The 20,015-nt window shown below is 57.9% G+C and overlaps 1 protein-coding gene across 3 annotated transcripts in view; it reads right to left on the bottom strand.

Annotated features, from left to right (window-relative positions):
- Window positions 1-930: 930 nt before the first annotated feature.
- The window catches only part of HIVEP3 (HIVEP zinc finger 3), a 446,808-nt gene continuing 427,723 nt past the window's right edge, over window positions 931-20,015 (bottom strand). For all 3 annotated transcript variants that reach the window (XM_032431558.1, XM_032431566.1, XM_032431577.1), the window contains 4 exons: window positions 18,484-18,659; window positions 12,195-12,281; window positions 6,863-7,776; window positions 931-5,786 (listed from right to left, as the gene is read on the bottom strand). In XM_032431558.1, coding sequence (XP_032287449.1) covers window positions 4,974-5,786; window positions 6,863-7,776; window positions 12,195-12,281; window positions 18,484-18,659 — 1,990 coding nt within the window. In that variant the 3' untranslated portion in view covers window positions 931-4,973. The remainder of the gene's footprint in view (window positions 5,787-6,862; window positions 7,777-12,194; window positions 12,282-18,483; window positions 18,660-20,015) is intronic.

The raw sequence follows: 20,015 nt of genomic DNA, 5'->3' as shown, positions 1-20,015 counted from the left end.
GCCCACTGTTGTATCCAACCATCGGCCCCTCACTGGTGCTCAGCAAATCATTATGGAAAGGGAAAGGTGGGGATCCATGCCTGCCTTTTCTCCCTGGTATCCCCAGCCCCTCATGCCACGCCTGCTCAGAGATTTTTGAAGGCTTACTCTGTTCAAGGCTGCATTAGCCACCCTGTATACACCATCTCATTGAATCCCCACAACCACCTTCCACGTTACAGTTGGGCAATGGAGGCCCAGAGAGGTTGTGTCATTTGCCCAAGGTCACACAGGCAGTAGGGGGCTGTGTCATGATCTGATTCCAGGTCTTACTCTGTAGTGAGTTGGATGATGGCCTTCCAAAGTGAAGCCCATGCCCCAGTCCCCAGAACCTGTGAGTGCTACCTTAATTTGGAAGTTGTATTCAGTTACAGATCCAGAGATGAGATATCTTGGATTAGAGTAGGCCCCAAATCCCATGACCAGTGTCTTTAGAAGAGAAGGGGCGGTGGAGGGAACCTACAGAGAGGGCGGGCGGAAGGCAGGGCTACAAAAACCAAGGCCCACCAAGGCTCACTTGCAGCCACAGAAGCTGGGAGAAGTGTGGATCGGACCCTCCTTCAGAGCCTCCAGAAGGAACCCACCCTGCTCACACCCAGACTTTGGACTTCTGGTCTCCAGAACTCAGAGACAATAGATTTCTGTTGTTTTTAGCCATGGCAGCCCCAGGAAACATAGACCCCAGACCATAATGGTGCTGTACCCAGTGCTTCTCACCAGGCCTGGAAGCCAGGGGCCACACGAGGCCCAGGCTGTGTGTCTGGGGCCTGCTCACATGCCTCCTCTGGGCCTGATCACTGTATAGTAAAGCAGCACTCCAGACACCAAGCATCCCTCCAACTCTGACATTCTACAACCCTCCAGAAAAACCATGAGCCAGGCGAGCAGGGCTATGTTGGGATTTTCAAATTTATTCCAACGTGCTGTGTGTTTTTTTTTAAAAAATATCCTCAGGCTGAACACTCAGCCGGAGCTGTAATAAAGGCAATTATTATACTTGTAAAAACCTCTCATTCACAGTACAGATGTAATTTACAACAAAGGTCACACACATCAATACTGAGCATTTTTTTCCTTTTGTACATCAGACTCTGTGCTTTAGACCTGCATGGATTTTTTGTTGACTTTTTTTTTTTCTTTTGCACTGATATATACCATACCGACATTGCAAGATGCAAGTATAGAAACTGGAGTTTAAATAAAATTACAGGCAAAACTACCCCATCCCAGTGTGGCTGCTGTACATATCTACAGGACAATTTTTGGAATGTATTGCCATTTAAGAACATAGAAACTCTCTACAGACAACTTCACATACGGAATACATACACCTTTTAGAAAAAAAGGCAAATATTTATCTTACAGAGCACATGTATCTTACATTTGCCTACACGTTTCTTTTTTCTGTTTTTTTCTCTTCTTTCTTTTTTTTTTTCTTTAAACACTAGGTTTAGTAAAGTGATCATAAGTGCCGAAGCGGTTTTCTAATGGAAAAGCGGACTGGAGCCACAACACGGAAGCAGAATTTGGGGGACAGGCCTTCGGGAACTTTCTCCCCCTGCTCGATGCTGCAGATCTGTCTCTGAGGCAGGACTTTTGCTTTAAGGAGGATTTTTCTGGAGAAAGGACTGGAGAGCAGTTCAGCTCAGATATATTGCTGGTTCCTATTCAGAAGTGCAGGGTGAGAATGGAAAGGGGCTCCAGGGATCCGGAAGCTAATTCTTTCAGACTTTTTCCCACAGAGGGAAGCAGAGGGACTTCTGGGTCTGGAAGTTGGAGGTGATGGAAAAGGGAGAGTGGGCAGTTTGCTGTCGTCAGCATCCTGGAGGGTCTCTGTGGCTGGGCCAGAGTGCAAGCCATGGGCGGGGGGAGCCAGGGGGTGGGCCTGGGGAACAGTGCCTCGGAGAGGAACGGGGTTAGTACCCAGAATGGCCCTGAGCTTGCTGAGGGTGGAGGGCATCCTGGAGGTTGGCCTGGGGGCTGTCTTGGAATTCCCAACAGAGGGTGAGGGCTGGCTCTGAGACCTCTGCAGTTTGGTTCCAGCCACAGTGCCAACAGCCAAGGACCAGAGCGAGCCTGGACTGAGGCATGGCTGGCTGGCACATTTCGACAGAGCACCGACAGGTGTCTATGGCAACAAATCAGCACTGCTCTTGGTACTGTCCCTCTTAACAGGGACAGGAGCGTCACACGCAAACTGCAAATGTGGGAGTGGTTGGGAGTGGGGCAGGGGGCCCCGGGGAGGGCATGGAGTGAGTGTCCTTTTCCAAATTATGGAGGTGTGTGTGCTGGGGCCTCTGTGCTCAGGGGAGCAGGGCTAGAGTCTAGCAGGAGGGGTTAGCACTGTGCCCAGTGATATCTGTCCCAAGCTGGTGGCACTGATTCCATCCCTCTGGGGATCGGTGTGGGGCAGCAGCCCTTAAGCTAGATTCTGTTTGTGCATTGTGTCCTTGTCATTGAGAAACGGATCTCCGGTGACTCCCGGTCCCTGTCCCCTCTGCCTGTGCCTGTGGGCCTGAGTGGCTGCGAGGACTCTCCCCTGGTGGCCACATTGTCCATGACTGGGTCTCCTAGGAAGGAAACCTCAGTTGGCAGCCTGTCCCAGAACAGGGGAATGACGCCTAGGAGAGCAGGGGTGCATGGCTGGGGGGAGAGGCCTGGCCACGCCCAGGGTCAGGGGCTCCGCACGGGTTGCAGAAACCCCCGTCTGCTACTTTGTAGGTCTGGGCTGGAAGATCTTGCCCAGGAAGGTTTCAAACCTGGGCTGAAGCAATGCCCTTTATCCAGCTCCCAGGCCCCAGGGCTAGAAGTGTCCACTGGTAGGGCTGAGAGGTGAGGGTGAGGGAAGCCTGGGCTGTAACTGGGGCCGGACACCTTCCCACTTCCTGTGAGGCCGAAACAACGCCAATATAGTCAAGGCTGGGCTTGCCGGCCTTCTCCCCGGGTGGGCGGGAGCCCCGGACTCTGGGCCAGGCAGCTGAGAACTGCCGGCTCACCTCACCCCCAGCACCCTGGAGCCCAGCAGACCCCCAGGGAAGCCCTTCCCTATTGTCCGGTTTGTGTCCTAGCGGAAGCTGGGGCTGGCCTGTCTACTCAGCAGAGGCCAGGGAGGGAAAGGCCCTGAACTGGCAGAGGAGGGAATTAGGGCCTCAGCCGGTGTCCTGTCTACACAACTTCAACAACTCAGGAGGCCCCAGGCACAGGATTCACATGGCCTGGCTGAGGATTTGGGACTGGTCAGGGAATTCCGGGCTCTGTAAGGCGGCTTCAGCACCTAGCCTGGGTGGGCCAGGACCATGGTCCCTGTGCTTTCTCCCCCTTTGTAGAAACGAAAGGAAAGTTCTGGAGGGTTGGGAGAAAACCTGCCTCTCCCAGGGCAGGGTAAACATGAGTTCTATATTTCAAATTGGGATTTTAATTTCTGGTCATATTATTTTTCTTACAAAGCAGGTTTTTGCCCCAGAAAATATAGGGCAGGTTCTTGAGGGAGGACACGAGGATGAGGGAGGAGATACTGGCTAGTACTGATTGCTTTGGAGAAGAATTCCGTTGACTTAGGACAATACTTCTAGGTCAAGAGAATCTGAGGAGGCTGGGAGAAGTACCAATACCATCCTCTGTGTGTGTGTGTGTGTGTGTGTGTGTGTGTGTGTGTGTGTATGTAATTTTTAAAGAGATTTAAGCCAACAAACAGGCCTGGGCAGTTCCCACCAGTCATGGTTTTGGGTATTTCCTGGGGGTAGTGGAGACCTGATAATGTGTGGGGTGGGGATGAGGGGCAGAATCCAGTCCTGCTGAAAAGAGGTCCAGAAACGGGTCCCTATAAACTTCCAGTTCTGAGCACTAGAAAAGCCCAGCCATGGAAGAAATAGGGCCCTTTGAACCCTAGGGACCAAACATGCAACAAAACCCAAGCCCCAGCCTCAGGAATGGCAAGGCAATGCACCTTGGATCTTGACCCCTAGGGGTTGGGCCCTGTCACTTCGGCCTTGTGGGTAGTTTCTAGAACAAGGGAGGCAGCCTGTAGCTGGGGCCCTGAAGCAAGGCCTCAGTTAGGTGCTTTGGGAACCAGGAGATGAACAGTCAGGGCTCCTTTCGCAGCTTAGGGGCTAGGGGTGGGGGGTGGAGGGGAGGGGTTGAGGGTGGGGGACTGGGGGAATTTGTCAGGATGCCAGGATGGGTCCACAACTCAGGCCACCTGGGCATCAGGGAGCCCTGGGGGAAACCAGCAAGCTCCTACCTCCTATCTGCTCCTCTTATTTGTGTTGAAATCCTAAGAAAGGTAATATTTTCTTTTCCTTAGGAAAAAGAAAACTGGGGTTTTCTGGGCCTACCTGTGGAGACTGAGTGGGGTCCCCCTGCCTGTGGCCCCCTGCCATGGGCCACTGGCCCTTCTGCTGGCAGAGAGCGTGGCCACTAGCTGGGGTGGAATGGGGTGGAATGAAGCAGCAATAAATAGGAACCATAAACATCTGTACATAGGAGTGCTTGCTTTTACATTTAATTATATATTTTTAAAAGTTTCTTCCTTTTTTTTCCTCCTTCAGTGCATCCCCCTTTCCCTCAGCAAGTGGCTACCTCTTGCCAGCCTTGGGGGGGTGGCTGCAGACCACAGTGGCCCAGGCTGAGGCCCCACCTATACCCTTTCTCAAAAAAGCACAAAATATTCACAGCCTCAAACTCCTCATGGTTTTTTTTTTTTTTATGTGTGCGTGTGTTTTGTTTGTTTCTTTTCAAGCAACAAAAGGTATAGAAAAAGGCACAGGTAACTGCATACGTGGGAAGATAGAACAGTTGGGGGCTGAGCAGAAGCTGCTTGGACAGATGGACAGATGGGAGAGGGAGCCCATGAGAGCGAGATGATTCGAGGAAGCTGGCTGGAAACGTCTGTTGCTGAACACCGGAAGCCAGATGCTGAAGCAGTCGGAGAGAGGCTAAGTGCTTGGGGGGCCCCTGTCCTTGGGCTGGTGTGCAAGTGCCCCAGGCCCCCCACTTCCTGAGGGCTCGGGGGAGCCCTGACTGGTCCTGGGTTCCCCAGAGAGGTTCCTCCTCCGGGCTGGGAAGCGAGCGGAGGCCTCTGCCAGGCAGCCTACGGAACTGCTGCGGTCCAGGGGCGAGGCGGTGGAGGCCACGGGGTTGGCCAACGTGTGTGGTGACTCCAAGCGGGGGCTCCAGGACTCTGGCCTGTGGCCTTGGGGTAGCCGGGGCGAGGCCTCGTGCGGGGTGCAGGGGCTGTGGGTGGGCACGGGCTCTGCGGGCACCTCAGCCACTCGGGGCTCCCAGTCAGGAGGTCTGCCCAGGCCCCCACTCGTCCTCTCCCTCTCCTTGGGGTAGTCCCTGCCCTCCAGCTCCGATGAGAGTGTGAATTTGGATACCTTAGCCACAGGGGACACGGAGGCTGATGAGCTCTCAGTGGGACTCCAGCGGCCTCGCTCCTGGGCCTCCCGGGCCCCTGTCAGGTCACTGCCACCTCCTGAGAAGCCACTGACCCAGGCGGCGGTGGGCCCCGGCAGCAGGGTGGGGTGGGCCCCCGGCCGGGCCTGCACCATCTGGATCCCGCCAATGGGAATCAGGGGGCACGGGGCACGGCTCAAGTGCTGGGAGTGCAGAGGGAGGTGGCTGAAGACGTTCTCCTCTGTCCGGGCTGGGGTGTGGCCGTGGAAGTCATGGGGGGCCGAGAAAGGTCGGGAGGAGGGAGGATGAGCAGGGCCAGGTGAGTAGGTGGGACTCCAGGATGCGGCCTTCTGCTGGGGTCAGAAAATAAGACAGGGTAAGGCAAGGGCTGCGTGCTGGCACATGGAGACCCCAAGGCCTAAAGATGAGGGGTCAGGGGCTCGCCTGAGACCACACAGGAGTCCTGGCTGAGCTGGGGCGGGAGCTGAGCTCCGACTCCCTGCCCGTGGTGCTTCCCTGTGCTGGTGCACTCTCTGAGGCGGGCTGTCCCCAGCCCCGCGGTGACCATGAGCACACGCGGCCCCATGGTCTTCGTGCTTCTGGCCAGCACGCCTGACCGCCATGCGCCTGACCCTCTATCTTGGTTCTGCTGCCTCTCCTGTTCCTAGAGTGGTCTTGACCCAACTCTACCCTTGGATATGAGGTCCCACTCTAGGTTCTTTACCTTCTCCCACCCCATCAGGAATTGTAATGTGACCCCAAAATTAAAGACCAAGGAAAGAGTCGCAGCCCGTGTTCCTCCAGGAGCTTGAGCCTCTGATGGTGTCGATGCTGCTGGTAGTGAAGGGTGGTGTTGGGTTATGACAATATGGTGACAGAAAAGGCACTGGGAGGTAAAGGTAAGTTGACAGTGACGGTGTTGCATGGTGGTGGCAGTGACAGGATGGTCCTGGGCTGCCGACGTGGCAACGCTGATGGAGCTGACCCGGCGGTGGCCAGGGCTTGTTAGTGTAGTGACGGCAGAGATGGCGTTGGGGACGGGGACAGTGACAGTGCTGATGGTTTGGCAGGGATGGCGTTGGTTGTGGTGTCTCTGAGGCTGCTGGTGACAGGGCTGTTGGAGATGTGGGGTCGGGGGGCTGGGAGGGGAATGGCACCAGCATTTTTCCACCTGCATCCAAGACCAGCCCCAGCGCCCACGCTCTGCTGCTTCTGAGGCCACCCTGGCCGGCTTCGGGGGCCCCAGCGTGGTGCCTGCCCCAGGAGGCGCCCCACAAACCTCTGCTATGTTGTTAGCAATCACCGAGCTGGCAGGGCTGTGTAGCTATGGGTCTGATGCCTCAGGGAGGGGTGCAGGAGTGCACTGAGCCCCCCTCCCCACCCCCCGATCAGGGACGAGCAGCCCAGCTGCTCAGGGGCAGGAACTCACCCACGTGGAGGCGCAGGTCTCGGGGCTTCTGCCAAGAAGCTTGTGAGGTAGAGGCGCGGGCGGGTGGAGAGCCCGCGGGGCCAGCCCCGAGCCCGGGCTGCGTTCGCCTGCTGAGGGGCTGCCCGGCCCAGCCCAGGCCCACTTCCCTGGCAGCGCTGACCGTGGTGGTGAGTCGGCCTGGCCTGGGGACCGTCTCCTGGTGGGTGAGTGTCTGGGGGGGCCCGGGTCTGGGGCCCCCTTGCGTTCGGGGGGCGGATGCGCTCGAGAGGGCAGTTCTCTTCCCAGGGGGCGGGGGGTGAGAGGAGATAGCTCGAGTCGTGGAGACCCACAAGGGAGAGGGCCCGGCTGGGGGCCAGGCGGGCTGGGGGCGGAGGCCTGTGGCTCTCGGGCCGGTGAGTGTCGCTGGGGAGACGAGTCGCTTTTGCTTAGTGAGTGTTTGTGGGTCAGTTGTGGGCGGCTGCCTGCTTCTTTGCTTGGGGACCACGGCCTCCTTGGGGACACAGCCTTGGAGCTCAGGGCTGAGCCTGTGTCCTTCTCCACGGGGCCCGAAGGGGCCGGTCCCAGCCGGGGGAGGCACAGGGCGCTTTGGCTGGACATGGAGCAGCTGCCGGCTGCCAAGCGCTCGGCTTCCAACCCCGAGCTGCCCCGCGTGGCCTGGCTGCCCGAGGTGGCATCTGGGGGCTGAGGGCCCGGACCGGGGGAGGAGTCTGCCGGCAGCGGGGCCAGTGGGCCAGGTGGGGGTGCCTCTGAGGCCGGTCCCGATGGCTCGTCCTGGCTCTCCTCTTCATCCTCATCCTCGTCTTCGTCCAGGTCCGAGTCCGAGTCCGAGTCCTCCAGGTCTGAAAACTGGTGCTCCGCCACGGCCTCTGAGCCCTCTCGCCCTTCTGAGTCCTGGAACGGGTCATCACTGGTTCCTGAGGGGTGGACAAAGGAGACCCTGGGGTCACAGCCGGCCCCACACGCTGCCCTCTGTGCCCGTGTCCTTGTTTGCAAGCCGGGCCCCCACCACAGGTATGGGAACACTTCATCAAGAATCCCAGTGAACAACAGTTACCTTGTAATCTACCCTGTGCCAGGTTCCTTCTAAGACCTTCACGTGTGTTAATTCATCTAGTCCTCAAATGATCTCGGGAGGTTGGCATTGTTCTTATCTTCATGTTACAGATGAGGGAACCAAGGTAAGCAAGATTAAGTAGCTCGCTCAAGTAAGATAAGTCCCAGGGCTGGGACTGAACCCTAGCAAAGGAGACAACCCTTTTTGTTAGTTTGTCTCTTCACTAGGATGTCAGTGCTGGCTCCCCGCTGAGCCCGTGAAGTCACCTTGCTGTGCTGTCATCTCCCACTTTGTCAAATGAATGTGACCGTCTCACCTCCCTCACCGGGTTGGCCAGGAGGAGTAAACACACACCTGGCACAGAGAAATGGCTCAAGTAATTACGGCTCCACAATACGCTCATGAAGGAATCTATCATCCTGGGACCCAGCAGCCAGGCTGGCCGGCTCAGCAGCTCCAGCCGCGCTCAGTCTACACACGCATCTGCCACGATGGCCAGGCCGCTGCTGGCTGGCCCAGGAGCATCAGGCAGGGGGCAGGTCCTGGCCTCTGGGGGGGACGAGGGGAGGTGGTGGCTAAGCTGGCCTCAGCGGCGGAGCAGGGTCCCATCCCCGCTGCTCTTGTCCAAAGGACCTGTTGCACTTGCAGAATTCCTGCCGCCCCCAGCCAGGAGGGAATGGAGCTCTGGAACACCTCCTGGTCTGGCTGCTGGTGGGGCAGCCCCAACCAGCCGGGTCACTTCGAACATGACACCAGTCTAGTGTGGGCATCTCTGAGATGGGCAGCAGTCAGGACTCGGGGGAGAGCTCTGCTAACATCTGGCCCACCTGTCAGGCTCCTGAGGGTTTGGGTCCTGCTGGCCCCTCTCTGGGCGCATCGCCAGCCCCACCGCTTCACTTGGACACACCAGCACCCATTCCACCACCGACCAAGAGAGCTGGACACACAAGCTCACTCGGACCATGGCTGCAGCCGGGCTTCCAAACTCCACCATGCCCAGCGGCCCTGGGGCTGGAAAGCCTAGCATTCGTGCTTCCGAATAGCTCAGCATGCAGCGGTAAGACGCCTGAAGTGGATGATGGTGGGTCAAAAACCATGGGGTGAAACGGGTTGGCAGGTGAAGGGCGGGCCAAGGGACCAAGGGCAGGTCTCCTGGCAGCCGGGAGCAGAGGGGAAGGAAGGAGGGATGTGGATGGGGGGAGGAGGGTATGCAAAACACATAGTTGCAGTGCCCCATGCCCTGCCTCAGACCTATTTCAGACCCAGCAGTTAGCCTAGCCTCACCCCTCATTTACATATGGGGAAATCCAGGCCCAGAGGGGGCAAGGGCTTCCTCCCCAAGATCAGCCAAGGGATAGTGGCTGAGTCAGGACTAAGGTTTACAACCCTTGCATTATTACATTGCCAGTATGAAAATGATGTTTATGCACCGAGAAGCAGGAAATGGTCTGGGTTTGGATCCCAGCTTTACCCTTCCTTGCTGTGTGATGTTGTATAATTGACTTTATGTTCAGTTTCCTCATCTATAAAATGGGGGTAAGAGCAATAAAAATCGCCTCATGAAGCTGGTGGGAGGATAATGAGGGTCTGACACATAGTAAGTACGCAATGAAACTTAGCAGGCATCTCAAGTACCCCCATACCCCAAGCAGATGATCAGCATTGCAAGCATCTCACGGTTGATGGTCAGAGGAGTAATTTTACTAGTGAGGGAGAGTCAAGACCAGTATCCCCTTGATATCCAGCAGGGAGGGCTCCTAAACAGCCTCTTTACCGATGAGGACATGGAGGCCCAGAGTGGCCTGCCCTAGGCACCCAAGGCAGGAATGATGGAAGCCAAGGGTCCCCTGTGACCGGGCTCCTGCAGGGCTGTATAGGATGCCTTTGCCTGGGGGGCCCATCCCCAGCGCCCCCCATGGCGCTGCCAGTCCACTGCTGGGATCACCGGCAAGGCTCCATCCACAAAGCCCAGCCAGCTCCAGGCCTGGGACCAAGGAGGAGATGCAGAATGAAGCCTGCGAGGACGCCGAGGGGGTCTGGCCACACGGTGGCGCTGGTGCCCAACCTCCTCACTGTCAGGGGCGCGGCTGCGGCGGGGACCTGGCCACAGGGAGGCAGTGGTTTCCAGGCTGTGCTCCCCAGCGCCACTTGGTGTCTAGCAGACAGGCTCCTCCCTGAACCTTCCTCATCATCATGGGAAGTGGCAACTCCGTCCTTCCACTTTCTTAAGCCATAAACCTCGGACTCATCCTTGGCTCCTTTTTTTTCATGCCACCACCAGTCCCCCTTCGTGGTAGCAAAACCTGTCGGTTCCACTTGCAGAATGTTTCCAGAACCCTACCACTTCTCCCCACCTCCACCCAGTCCAAGCCAACGTGTGCTCGGCCTGACGAGTGCCTCCAGCCGCACCCCTTCTTGACCGTCCTCTGCACACAGAGTCACTGAAAGCTGGGGGACATCACTCCGCTGCACTGCCAAGCCAGTCCCTTGACCTTTATGGCCTTGTTCTCTGAGTTCATCTCCCCCCACTTGGGTCCTCGGGAGCTCTGGACCTTCTGTTCCCTCTGCGGGGAGAGCCTTTCCCCAGACCCCCACCCCCACCCCTGCCAGCTTCCTCACCCCTCCCTTCACAGTTCTCTGCTCACACCTACCAGAGTGAACCCTCCCCACATCTCCCAGCCCCTCACTCACATTTTTCCTTCCTACTCATTGACCCTGCCCTATTCCGCATTTGTTCACTGCCCTGCTCCCTTCGAGAATGTAAGCTTCCAGAATAAAACATAGTTCTATTCACTGTGGGATCTCCAGCAGCTCGAACAGAGCCTGGGACAGGGCAGGTGCTCAGTAAATATTTCTAGAACAAATAGCACTGATTTTATCCTCAAACAAGGTGGGTATGGTTATCCTTTTTTGCCTCATTGGGAAAATGAGATTGGGAGAGGGGCAGGGACCAGCCCTGGGTCCCTCAGGGGACCCTCAGTGAGGTGCAAGTTGCAACCTCTTGACTCTCACCCAGGGTGGGCTCTGCACTCGGGCTCCGGCTCCCCTAGGTCCAGCCCACCAGGCACTGGGGTGGTGTGCAGCCAGCATTTTGTGTGACCTTGAGCAGCCGCCTTTACCTGTCTGAGCTTTACTTTCCTCAACCTAAAATGGGGCAACACAAGTTTCTACCGCTAGTTATGAGGACTCAGTGAGACAACAGGTGTAAATGGCCTAACGTGCATTCTGGTAAGCATGGTAACCCCACATTCTCATTTTGGTGGCAACAGCCCCATGTTCACTGTGTTCAGCTCAGTAGAGGTGATTTATTCCTCCTAAAAGGAAACGTGCTTTAACTCTTTTGTAAGACTGTAAATAGATCTTGAAATCAGAAAAACAAAGACACACGCACACACATACACACACATACACACCGCCCTTTGTCACACTCTAAATCCTGATTCTGATTTTAGGGAATCTGGCCAAAGGGTTGCTGGGTACAGGAGGAATGCCCCTGGCCTCCCTGACCTCCCTTTGCCCGGGGTGGGGAGGGGGAGACGCTGTCCACCTGCCACAGTCCCTCTGGCCTCCTCCCCGGAAGCTGTGGCTGACCAGGGCCTTTGACTCCCCCTCTCCTCTGCTGGGCTTTTCCAGAAGTAGGCTCTAAGGTGCCTCTTGCTGATGGAGGACTTTGGCCATGGTGCGGTGCTGGGGATGTGGGATGAGATGGGGAGGTGGCAAGGGGCTGTCAGGTCTGGCTTTGGCTCTCTTGAAAGCTTCCCAAGTTCGAAAAGACCCAGGTGTCAGGCTCAGGCCCAGAGTATGGAGGTGTGGGTGCGGGTGTGGGAGTGTGTAAGAGTACGTACGTTACGGCATCACCGGGAGGATTTATGAGATAATTCACAGCACGTGTCTACAACGCGCCTGCCACAGAGTGGGTGCTCGGGCAATGTTAACCACGATTACTCATGTGCTAGTTTATTCAACACACATTCACTGAGCACCTGCAAGGTGTCAGGCATGTGCCAGCTCCTTGGTAGATGGCAGCGCACACTCGCTAGGATGGCACGGCAGGGACTGTGTTTGGAGAGGCGGGGGCGACCCCCCTGTGAATTTAACCTTTCTCTCCCAGTAGGTGGGAAAACTGTAGGGGAGGGCCTGGAAGAGGGAGAGAGAGCAGGGAGAGGACAGAAGGGAAGGGAGGGCATGGGGACAGGTGGAGGGGCAGGCAGAGGAAGAGGGGGAGATGGCGGGGGGTGGGGGGAAGAGGCAGGGAGGAGGGAGGTGGCAGTTGGTTACCTTCTTCGGCTTCCTGCTCCTCCAGCACCCCTGTCTCTTGGCACTTTTTGCTGTGGGCCTTCGACTTCATGTGCTTAGTCAGATTCCCTGGAAAGAAATGAGAAGGGACTCAGGCTCGGCCGCGGGGCAGGGGGCCAGCGTGGGCCCGGGGCTCACAGACACAGTGCCTGGTGGGCAGGCTGTGGCTTCGAAGACCTGTCAGGGCCCCTTGGGCTGCAGGGGCTGGGGGGGGCCGGGGGGGGGGGCTGCCGGGACATCCTTGCACCCAGGTGCTCAGGCTGGGAGGAGCCCCACAGCCACCATTCAGGACAGTACCCAGGAGCTGGGGGAGGGCGGGGAGGGGGCTGGGAGAGGGCAGAGGGTGTAATGAGGAAGCGAGATGCTGGTTAAAAAACAAACAAAAAAGAAATTAAAAAGACAACTCATGTGTAATAGGTTTTTCCGCTTTGGGTTTAACTCTGGGCCCAGCAGCTAGTGACCCTCATTGAGCAGGATTTTTGGCCTTCTCAGATGCTGGGATTCCCAGAGGGCCCCTGTTAACCGATGAGCTGGGTGGGTACTGAGGATGCCCTTCCAACTGAGGCCACACGTAGTGGCAACCCACAGGGTTTAGGAAGAGGAACCAGGACAAAGTTACTGTTAGAAACGGAGAAAGAGCAGAAGGTGTAGGGAAGTCTGCTGGACAGGGACCTGTGAGCCACAAAGCTGGGGCCCAAGCCCTACCTTCCTTAGAGAAGTCCTGTCCTGGGCCTCCGTTTCCCCCAGGTCACTGTGCTGTGTAGACACAGGCAGGGAGGGCTGGGCAAAGGCTCTGCTCACTCCATCCCTGACTCTGCCCTAAGCGGTCCGTCCAGCCCCACAGCTGATGAGCAGGGGCGGCAGTTCTGCCATAAACCTCTGCGGGCAGGAGCACCCTGGGAAGGAGAGGCAGAGCACCCCAGATGCCTCAGGATGTTCCTTTGGGCTCAGCAGCCACCTCCAAATTGTGATGGTCTCACTGTGGCCCGCAGATTGCTACATTTGCACATGATGGTTCATATGATAATCCTAAGTGCCCTGAGTCAGGTGCTCTGTCTCACTGAGCTTATTAGTTGGCAAGTTTGACTAGATGGATGGAAGAGAGAAGAATGGACACTTCAACGATGCATGGAGAGACTGGTGGGTGGATGGATGGATGGATGGATGGACGGACGGATAGATGGGTAAGTGGATAAGAGGAAAAATGGAGTGAAGGAAGAACAGGAAGAATATGGACAGATGGACAGGGCACTGCATGGAGAGACAGATGGGGAATAGATGGTTAGATGAAAAAAATAAATAGGAGGATAGTTGGAAAATGGGCTCATAGACAGGTGGGGAGCTGGAGAACTGGAGAGGAGGGAGAGGCAGGGGTGAATGGGAGAGTGGCTGGTTGGGTTGCACGGGTGAGGGGCTACATGCAGGAGGGGCAGACAGGAGGATAAAGGACTGGGCAGGTGGATGGAAGGATGGATTGGTGGGAGGACAGATGTGAGAATAGGAGGAACAGACAGGACGAGAGAAGAAATGGAAGGATATATGGATAGGAAGACAAACTAGGAGATGGGAGAAATGGCTAGATGGGAGGATAGATGGATGGGTGGGTGGGTAGAATAGGAGAGAGTCCACGGGTGAACCAAAGGGTGCTTCGTAATCATTCTGAGAATTTTAAGGAATTTGTAGGGTTTTGCTGAGAAGGTGATGGAAACCTTAACCTGGGATTCCCTGAGGTACGTAGGTCAAGGGCAGCAGGGATGGAAGGGGACTTGTTTCTTTCCTTTCTTCCCTTTACTCCTAGTCTGTGACTGTACCCTTCCCCACTCAGATTTTCCTTCTATAACCAGACAGAAACCTGGATCTTTTACTCCTGGCCAAAGGGAAAGCAGAGTCAGAATTTCCAGAAGCATTCTGGGGCCAGAGGGTCCCCAAGGGTCCCTACCTAACACTGGGGGCCTCTGCCCTGTCATGAGCAAGTAAAGCTTGAGTAGGACGTCAAGGGCTGGTGAAGGCAGCTGGGGTCTTCCATGGGCCAGAGATATCAGCGGTCTCCTGAGGTCCTGGGACTGGCACACTGTCCCCAGACCACAGAGGATTGTTCACACTGCTCATTCTGGCTATTACATCATTTGCTATACATGTTCCGTCAGGAAGGTTTAGGTCTCTTTTCAACAGTCAAGTGCTGAGCACACCATGGATGCACAATCACCACATATGGGCAATGCTCTCCTCATCACAGAAGCAAAGTGTTGGAAGGAACCTCACAGACCATGGAACCCAAGCGCCACCAGGCCCAGGGTGGGGGGAGGGTGGTTTCTTGCTTCTGCTCTAACTCTGGGCCCCGTGATGCCGTTAGACACGATCATTGACTGTCTCAGCTGCTGGGATGCCGCGGGAGGGCTCCTGTTGACCAGCACAGTAAACCCACCAGCCCAGGCCCCCCGATTGTACAGAGCCCCGTCTAGAACCAGGTTTGGGGGCTCCAGGGGTCTTGCTTGCTGCACACTGGCAGAATCGACCCGGGCTGGTCGAGGAGCTTGCTGGCCCCGGGTTTGAGTTTGGGCTCTGCTGCTTGCGAGCTGTGTGCTCTTGGGCAAGTTTCTTAACCTTCTGAGCTCCCGTTGCCGCAACTCTGAAGTCATACCTACCTCTTGGGGTGCTGGGAGGAGCGGATGGGCCAGTGTGGGGAGAGGGCAGCACAGTGTGCCTGGCACACAGCAGACGCTCGCCTCGTGGAGCCCCTGCCCTCCCGAGCCGGGAACCCAGCCCTGCCCGCATGACCACCACCCTGTACTGGGTGCCAGAGACTCTGCCAGGCGCCATGCTGGCTGTGGACAGAGAGGCGGATGGCTTCACCCTCCGGTCTGGGCTCAAGGGCTTCCAGGAGAAGGTGCCGGTGGCCCCTGGAGGCTGCAGGGAGGAGTCGGGGAGTCTGAGGGGACTCTGCTGGGACAGGCCGTGTGGTGTGGGTGACAGGAGACGACCTGGCTGAGCAGCCCCAAGTGCTTCCCGGTGCCCTCCCCGACCTCCCCTCCCTTGGCCTCTTCTGTGAACTCAGGGAGGTGAACCCCGTGGCAGCAGGAGACTTTTTTCGGCTCGGACATCACTTCTCTGTCAAGGGGCAGAGCCTCGGCTTGCCGGGCACAGCCCACAGCTTCTCACAGTCGTGTCCCCCCCGCCCCGGCCACAGGCCCCAGAGTCCTGGAATGAAGGAGGAAAGGCAAGCGGATGGAAAATGGTGAGTGTCTGGAAGAGAGGCGGGACCTCTGCCGAGGGCATCAGCCAATGACTCTGCCTCCTTCAGCTCGGACCCGCCGCCCTCCTTCTGCCCCCGCAGCTGTCACCGCTGTCCCCTGCAGCGACCGGTGCGAGGGCCTGTACGTGGCACAGCCACCCCGCTGGCATCCGGGAACCATCTGAGAAGAGGAAAGGGGACCCCCCGACCTCCGCAGGGACATCCTGGCCGCCTTTCCCATGTGCCCCCCGCCCCCCCGAGATGCCTCAGCTCGCGCCCAGGGGCCCGAGCTGCCGCCACGATGTCTGACACGGACACGGAGACACAGACAGGCAGACAGAGACGGACAGGAAGGGCTCCCTGGGCCTGGGCGCAGCCAGGTGGTGGTGCGGGAGGGGCCTGCGGAGCACCAGGCCCAGCCGGAGCCCAGGGGTGAGAGGGGAGGGAGGGTGTGCAGCCTGAAGGAAGCCGAGAGCCTGGGAGGAGGCGCCGCAGGTTCCCGAGCCATGGCTGAAGGCGCATCGCTCCAGGAGGCCGAATGGGCCCTGGAGGAACAGGAGCCTCAGCGTCCTGCACCGTCCCTCACTCCCCACGTGCAGGGACAGCCACGAGCAAGCTTCCTCTGCTGCAGCTGGCCACCCCAGCCCTGACCGGCCCCTCTCGGCAGTCACAGTTTGAGAGTCCACCATTTCAGATCCGCTTACTGCTTTGGCTCTGAAGGTGTTGTCTTCTGGAAGCCTCTATGAGCACTTGAAGAGAGCTCAGAACACTCCCTGATCACTGGCTGAGAACAGAGCCTCCTGGGCCTGGCCTGTGGGGCAGTGTGGGCGAGCCTGCACACCCGGGATGCCACGGCCCAGGGCATGCGGGGGGTCTGCAGCCCCTCTGCTCAGGTTATGCCCTCTGGCCCTTCCGGGGCTCTGTGCCGGCTCAGAGGGACCCAGGAAGGGACTGCGGATAGGCTTGGCAGGGCCTCCAATGGGAAGAGCTCTGGAAAAGAGGTGTTCCTGCCAGGGACCAGGCCTTTTCTCTCCACAAAGGCAGGGGGCAACTGAACAGGGACCCCTCTTTGGAGAGACTGCTCTGGCTGGGAACTTAGTCAGATGGGTTTTTCTAGTCTCACATGGCAGGGGGAAGGCTCCCCGAGATGGTTCTGTGGGCGCTGGACACAGGTGTGCTCTGGATGGCCCTGGGCTGGGATGCACTCTCAGGACTGGGCTCCTCACGCCGAGAGCAGAACAGGGTGGTCCCCTGGACACAGCCTGGAAACAGGGACAGCCATTGTGACCCACTCTGGAGGCCACCTGATCGGTCACCTGATTTTGCCATTCCTTCCAGAGAAGGGATCTGCTCACCGAGAGGAAGGTGATGGGGGTGATGACCTGAGGTAGGGGTCTAGGTTCTTGTTACAGCTCTAGCGTTAACAGTCACTTGGTTGGGGGGGACCCGCTTTCTTCACCTTCAAGGGTGTTTTGGACAAGAGGCTTTTTACTCTGTTACTTAAATTATCAGTCAACTATTCCCATCTCTCTTCTTCCATAAAATTCCACTGGCCGCCTAAGATCAGAGGGAGTGGGACTGTAGGGGACACAGTGGGGACAGAGCCCACATCCAGGGCCAAGGCATGCTGGGTTGCGCTGCCTTGGACCTGGCAGGGCTCTGGGGCTGGATGCACCCATGACGCGGGGGGCCGGGCTCCAGGACTATCTGTCCTCTCTGGGGACCCTTTGGAACATTGTTTATGAGACGCCAAGAGAGCAGAAGATCAGAGAAAGGAAGTGGGAGGGAGGGCGCCTCCATGCCACCCAAAACCTAGGTGGGAAAGGTTGAGGTCCACTGAGAAGGATGGCCAGAGGACAGAGGAGGGCATGGGTCAGTGGACGGGGTTAGGAGAGCAGAGACAGAGCTTGGGCAGAGAGGGGCCGTGAGCCAGGGGATGTGGTAAGCTGCCCCGGACCTGGTCCAGAGAGAGTGGAGGGGGCCAGCAAGAGGAAAAGGAAGGGAGGAAGGCTGGCGAACTCTGCAGGGCTTGGCCTGACCTCTCCGGCTAGAAGCAGCTTGACCAACAGAAGAAAGATCAACAAGTGGCACAGCTGAATCAGCTCTCAGGTTCTGTCCGCGGAAATGCCACGTGGCTCCAGTGGGGGCCGGCATGGAGGCCCCCCACGTGCTCAAAGGGGGGAGGCAGGACCCTCATGCCCAAACCCTGACCCAAGAATCTGCAAAGCACAAGAGGCTGAAGCCATCAGGGGGGTCGAGAGCCCCAAGCCTTCCTGGGCTTCACCTCTGTCCCTCCGCTCAGCTACCAGGAAGCGATGCGCAAGCAGCCCTGTCTTCCCTGCCTAGCCTTCGGGAACAGTCAACACAGTGCGCGGGGAGGACTCGGCCTCACTTGTTCACACGAGGGTCCGGGCAGCTGCAGCGGGACCCTTCTTCCTTTCTCAGATGACTGCCAGAGCCTGTGCTGAGCCTGCCTCGGGGCGTGGCCGGTGCGGGCAGGTCAGGGCTGCCAGCCGGGCGGGGGGCGGGCAGGCCTGTGCTGAGAGCTGCAGAGGAGCTGGGCGGGTGGGCAGGAACATGGTCTGAGTGGTGAGGCGGGTGGAGGCAGGGGCGAGCTCTGCCATGAGAAGTGACCATGCGAGTGTGCTAAGTGGCTCGGAGTGGAATGGAGTCGCAAGAGTGGTGGTGACAAGTGTGGATGCTGGAGCTCACCAGCTCAGTGGATCAAGGGCTAAGGAGACATGCAACAGGACAGGGTGAGGAGGGAAAATGAAAACCAGGAACCGTGTGCAAGAGCGCCACCAGGCGGCGGTGGGCGGGAGCACACAGGCGGAGGAGCTGTGTGGGATCCAAGAGGACAGGCTGGGACAGCCAGGGGGTGCCACGGCCCAGTCTGGAGCCGGCTGCTCTGCCACTGGGGAGCCCAGGCAGTGTTGGGGGCGGGCAGAGCTGTCCGGGCCTCTGAGCTCTGTGCTAGGGCTCCTGGAGGGGAGCTCCCTACAGTGGGCCGGGGCAGTGCTCCAGCTGACTGTCTCTTACCTTTGGTTTTAAAAGCAAAGTGACAGTGCTTGCACACATAGGGCCGGACGTCAGTGTGGGTGCGGATGTGTTTCTTCAGCATGCTGGGCTTCTTGCAGCGAATTCCACACTCCTCACAAACATATTTCCCTCGGCCGCGGCCTCGCACATATACATACTCTTCGTTTGATTTGTACCTATGAGCAACAGGCGTCATGGTAAAGGAAAAAAAAAAGGAGGAGAAGAGGCTGGTTCCCACCTCAGAAGACGCACACGCTTCCTAGCCGCCTCCAGCCCTTCGTGGATACTGGGCGAGGAGGACTCGAACCAGAGAGAACCGCGTGGGGGCAGTGTGGGGGGGGGGCGGGTAGTCGCCCTGGGGATCCACCACGGACCCCTTGCACCTGCCTTGCCCTCGGCCCAGTACGGCTGCCCCCTCTCTTCCCTCCGGAGGCAGCAGACCCTGTGCTTCCTGCCGGGAAGTGAAGCCACAGGTTCACGGAGGGTCTCCGCTCCAGAGCCAGCCTTGGCCCCAGCCTCTGCCCGCAAAGGACAGCCCCTCTGGGCCTGCAGAGTCACAACGCAAGGGACAGAAGGTAACAACCACACTCTAGTGGCTTCAGTGTCTCCCATCTGCCGAGCGCTCCGTCCGTGCCGGGCACTTTACACAAACTAAATCACAATCACGAGCACAATATGGACCTAGGATCTGAACTTGCCTGCTCCAAAGCCTGTCCACCTCCCAGGAGTGCTAAAACCGTCTGCTCAGAAGCCACCTGGACACCGGTGTGAGGGGAGGTGGAAGGGACCGCCACCACTTCCCTGTTCTCAGAGTCAGAAACCAGGAGCCCTGCGTGCTCTCCCGACCACATCTCCAGATGAGCTGTAAAGCTCTCGGGACCCAGATTCCAGCTACCTTGCCCCCAGGAATCCCCTGGGGCCATTACATTAGGGCCCAAAGCTTTCCTAGGGCAGTTCCTGGGGCAGCCAGCCCACCTGCCAGGCTTCGGGGCCACCAGCGCTCTTGGACCTGGACCAGAATGCTCTTATTTCCACCTAGAAGGAAGCCCACGAGGCTCACACAATACGATCCTCATCAAAATGCCTTGTTAGCCTCTGATGCTATAGGGGTGCACGTCTCCTGAGTAGGGCCAGGGGGTGCTTCCTGGTGTGATTCCAGGAGAAGAGCCTTCTGATGCATGAGGCTGGGGGGTCTGATGGCATGGGTGCCTTAGGCGAGGTGCGGCCTCTCGGCCAGCTGAGCATGACCCCAGCACCCAGCATGAGGCCTGCCTGTGCCCTACACTCATGCTACACAACAGGTCCCTGCCCAGGGACCTTGGCACTCAAACTCGGGGCAGGTGCAGGGCGCAGGGAGGTGGCTGGGAGAAGGTGAGGCAGTCGGGACAGCAGCTGGGACTCAGTCCTACTCTGCAGGGGCCATGAGCTTATGGCTGAGAGGATGTCACAGGATGACCTGGAAGAGGGGACTCTACAGGAGGAAGCCAGCAGGTGGCACATCACACACACACACTCACATACACCCATACTCA

This window comes from Phoca vitulina, unplaced genomic scaffold, assembly GCF_004348235.1.
Source record: "Phoca vitulina isolate PV1807 unplaced genomic scaffold, GSC_HSeal_1.0 scaffold2, whole genome shotgun sequence".
NCBI classification, from domain to species: domain Eukaryota; kingdom Metazoa; phylum Chordata; class Mammalia; order Carnivora; family Phocidae; genus Phoca; species Phoca vitulina.
The sequence above is the reverse complement of the archived record's forward strand: the minus strand, read 5'-3'. Positions and strand labels throughout refer to the sequence as shown.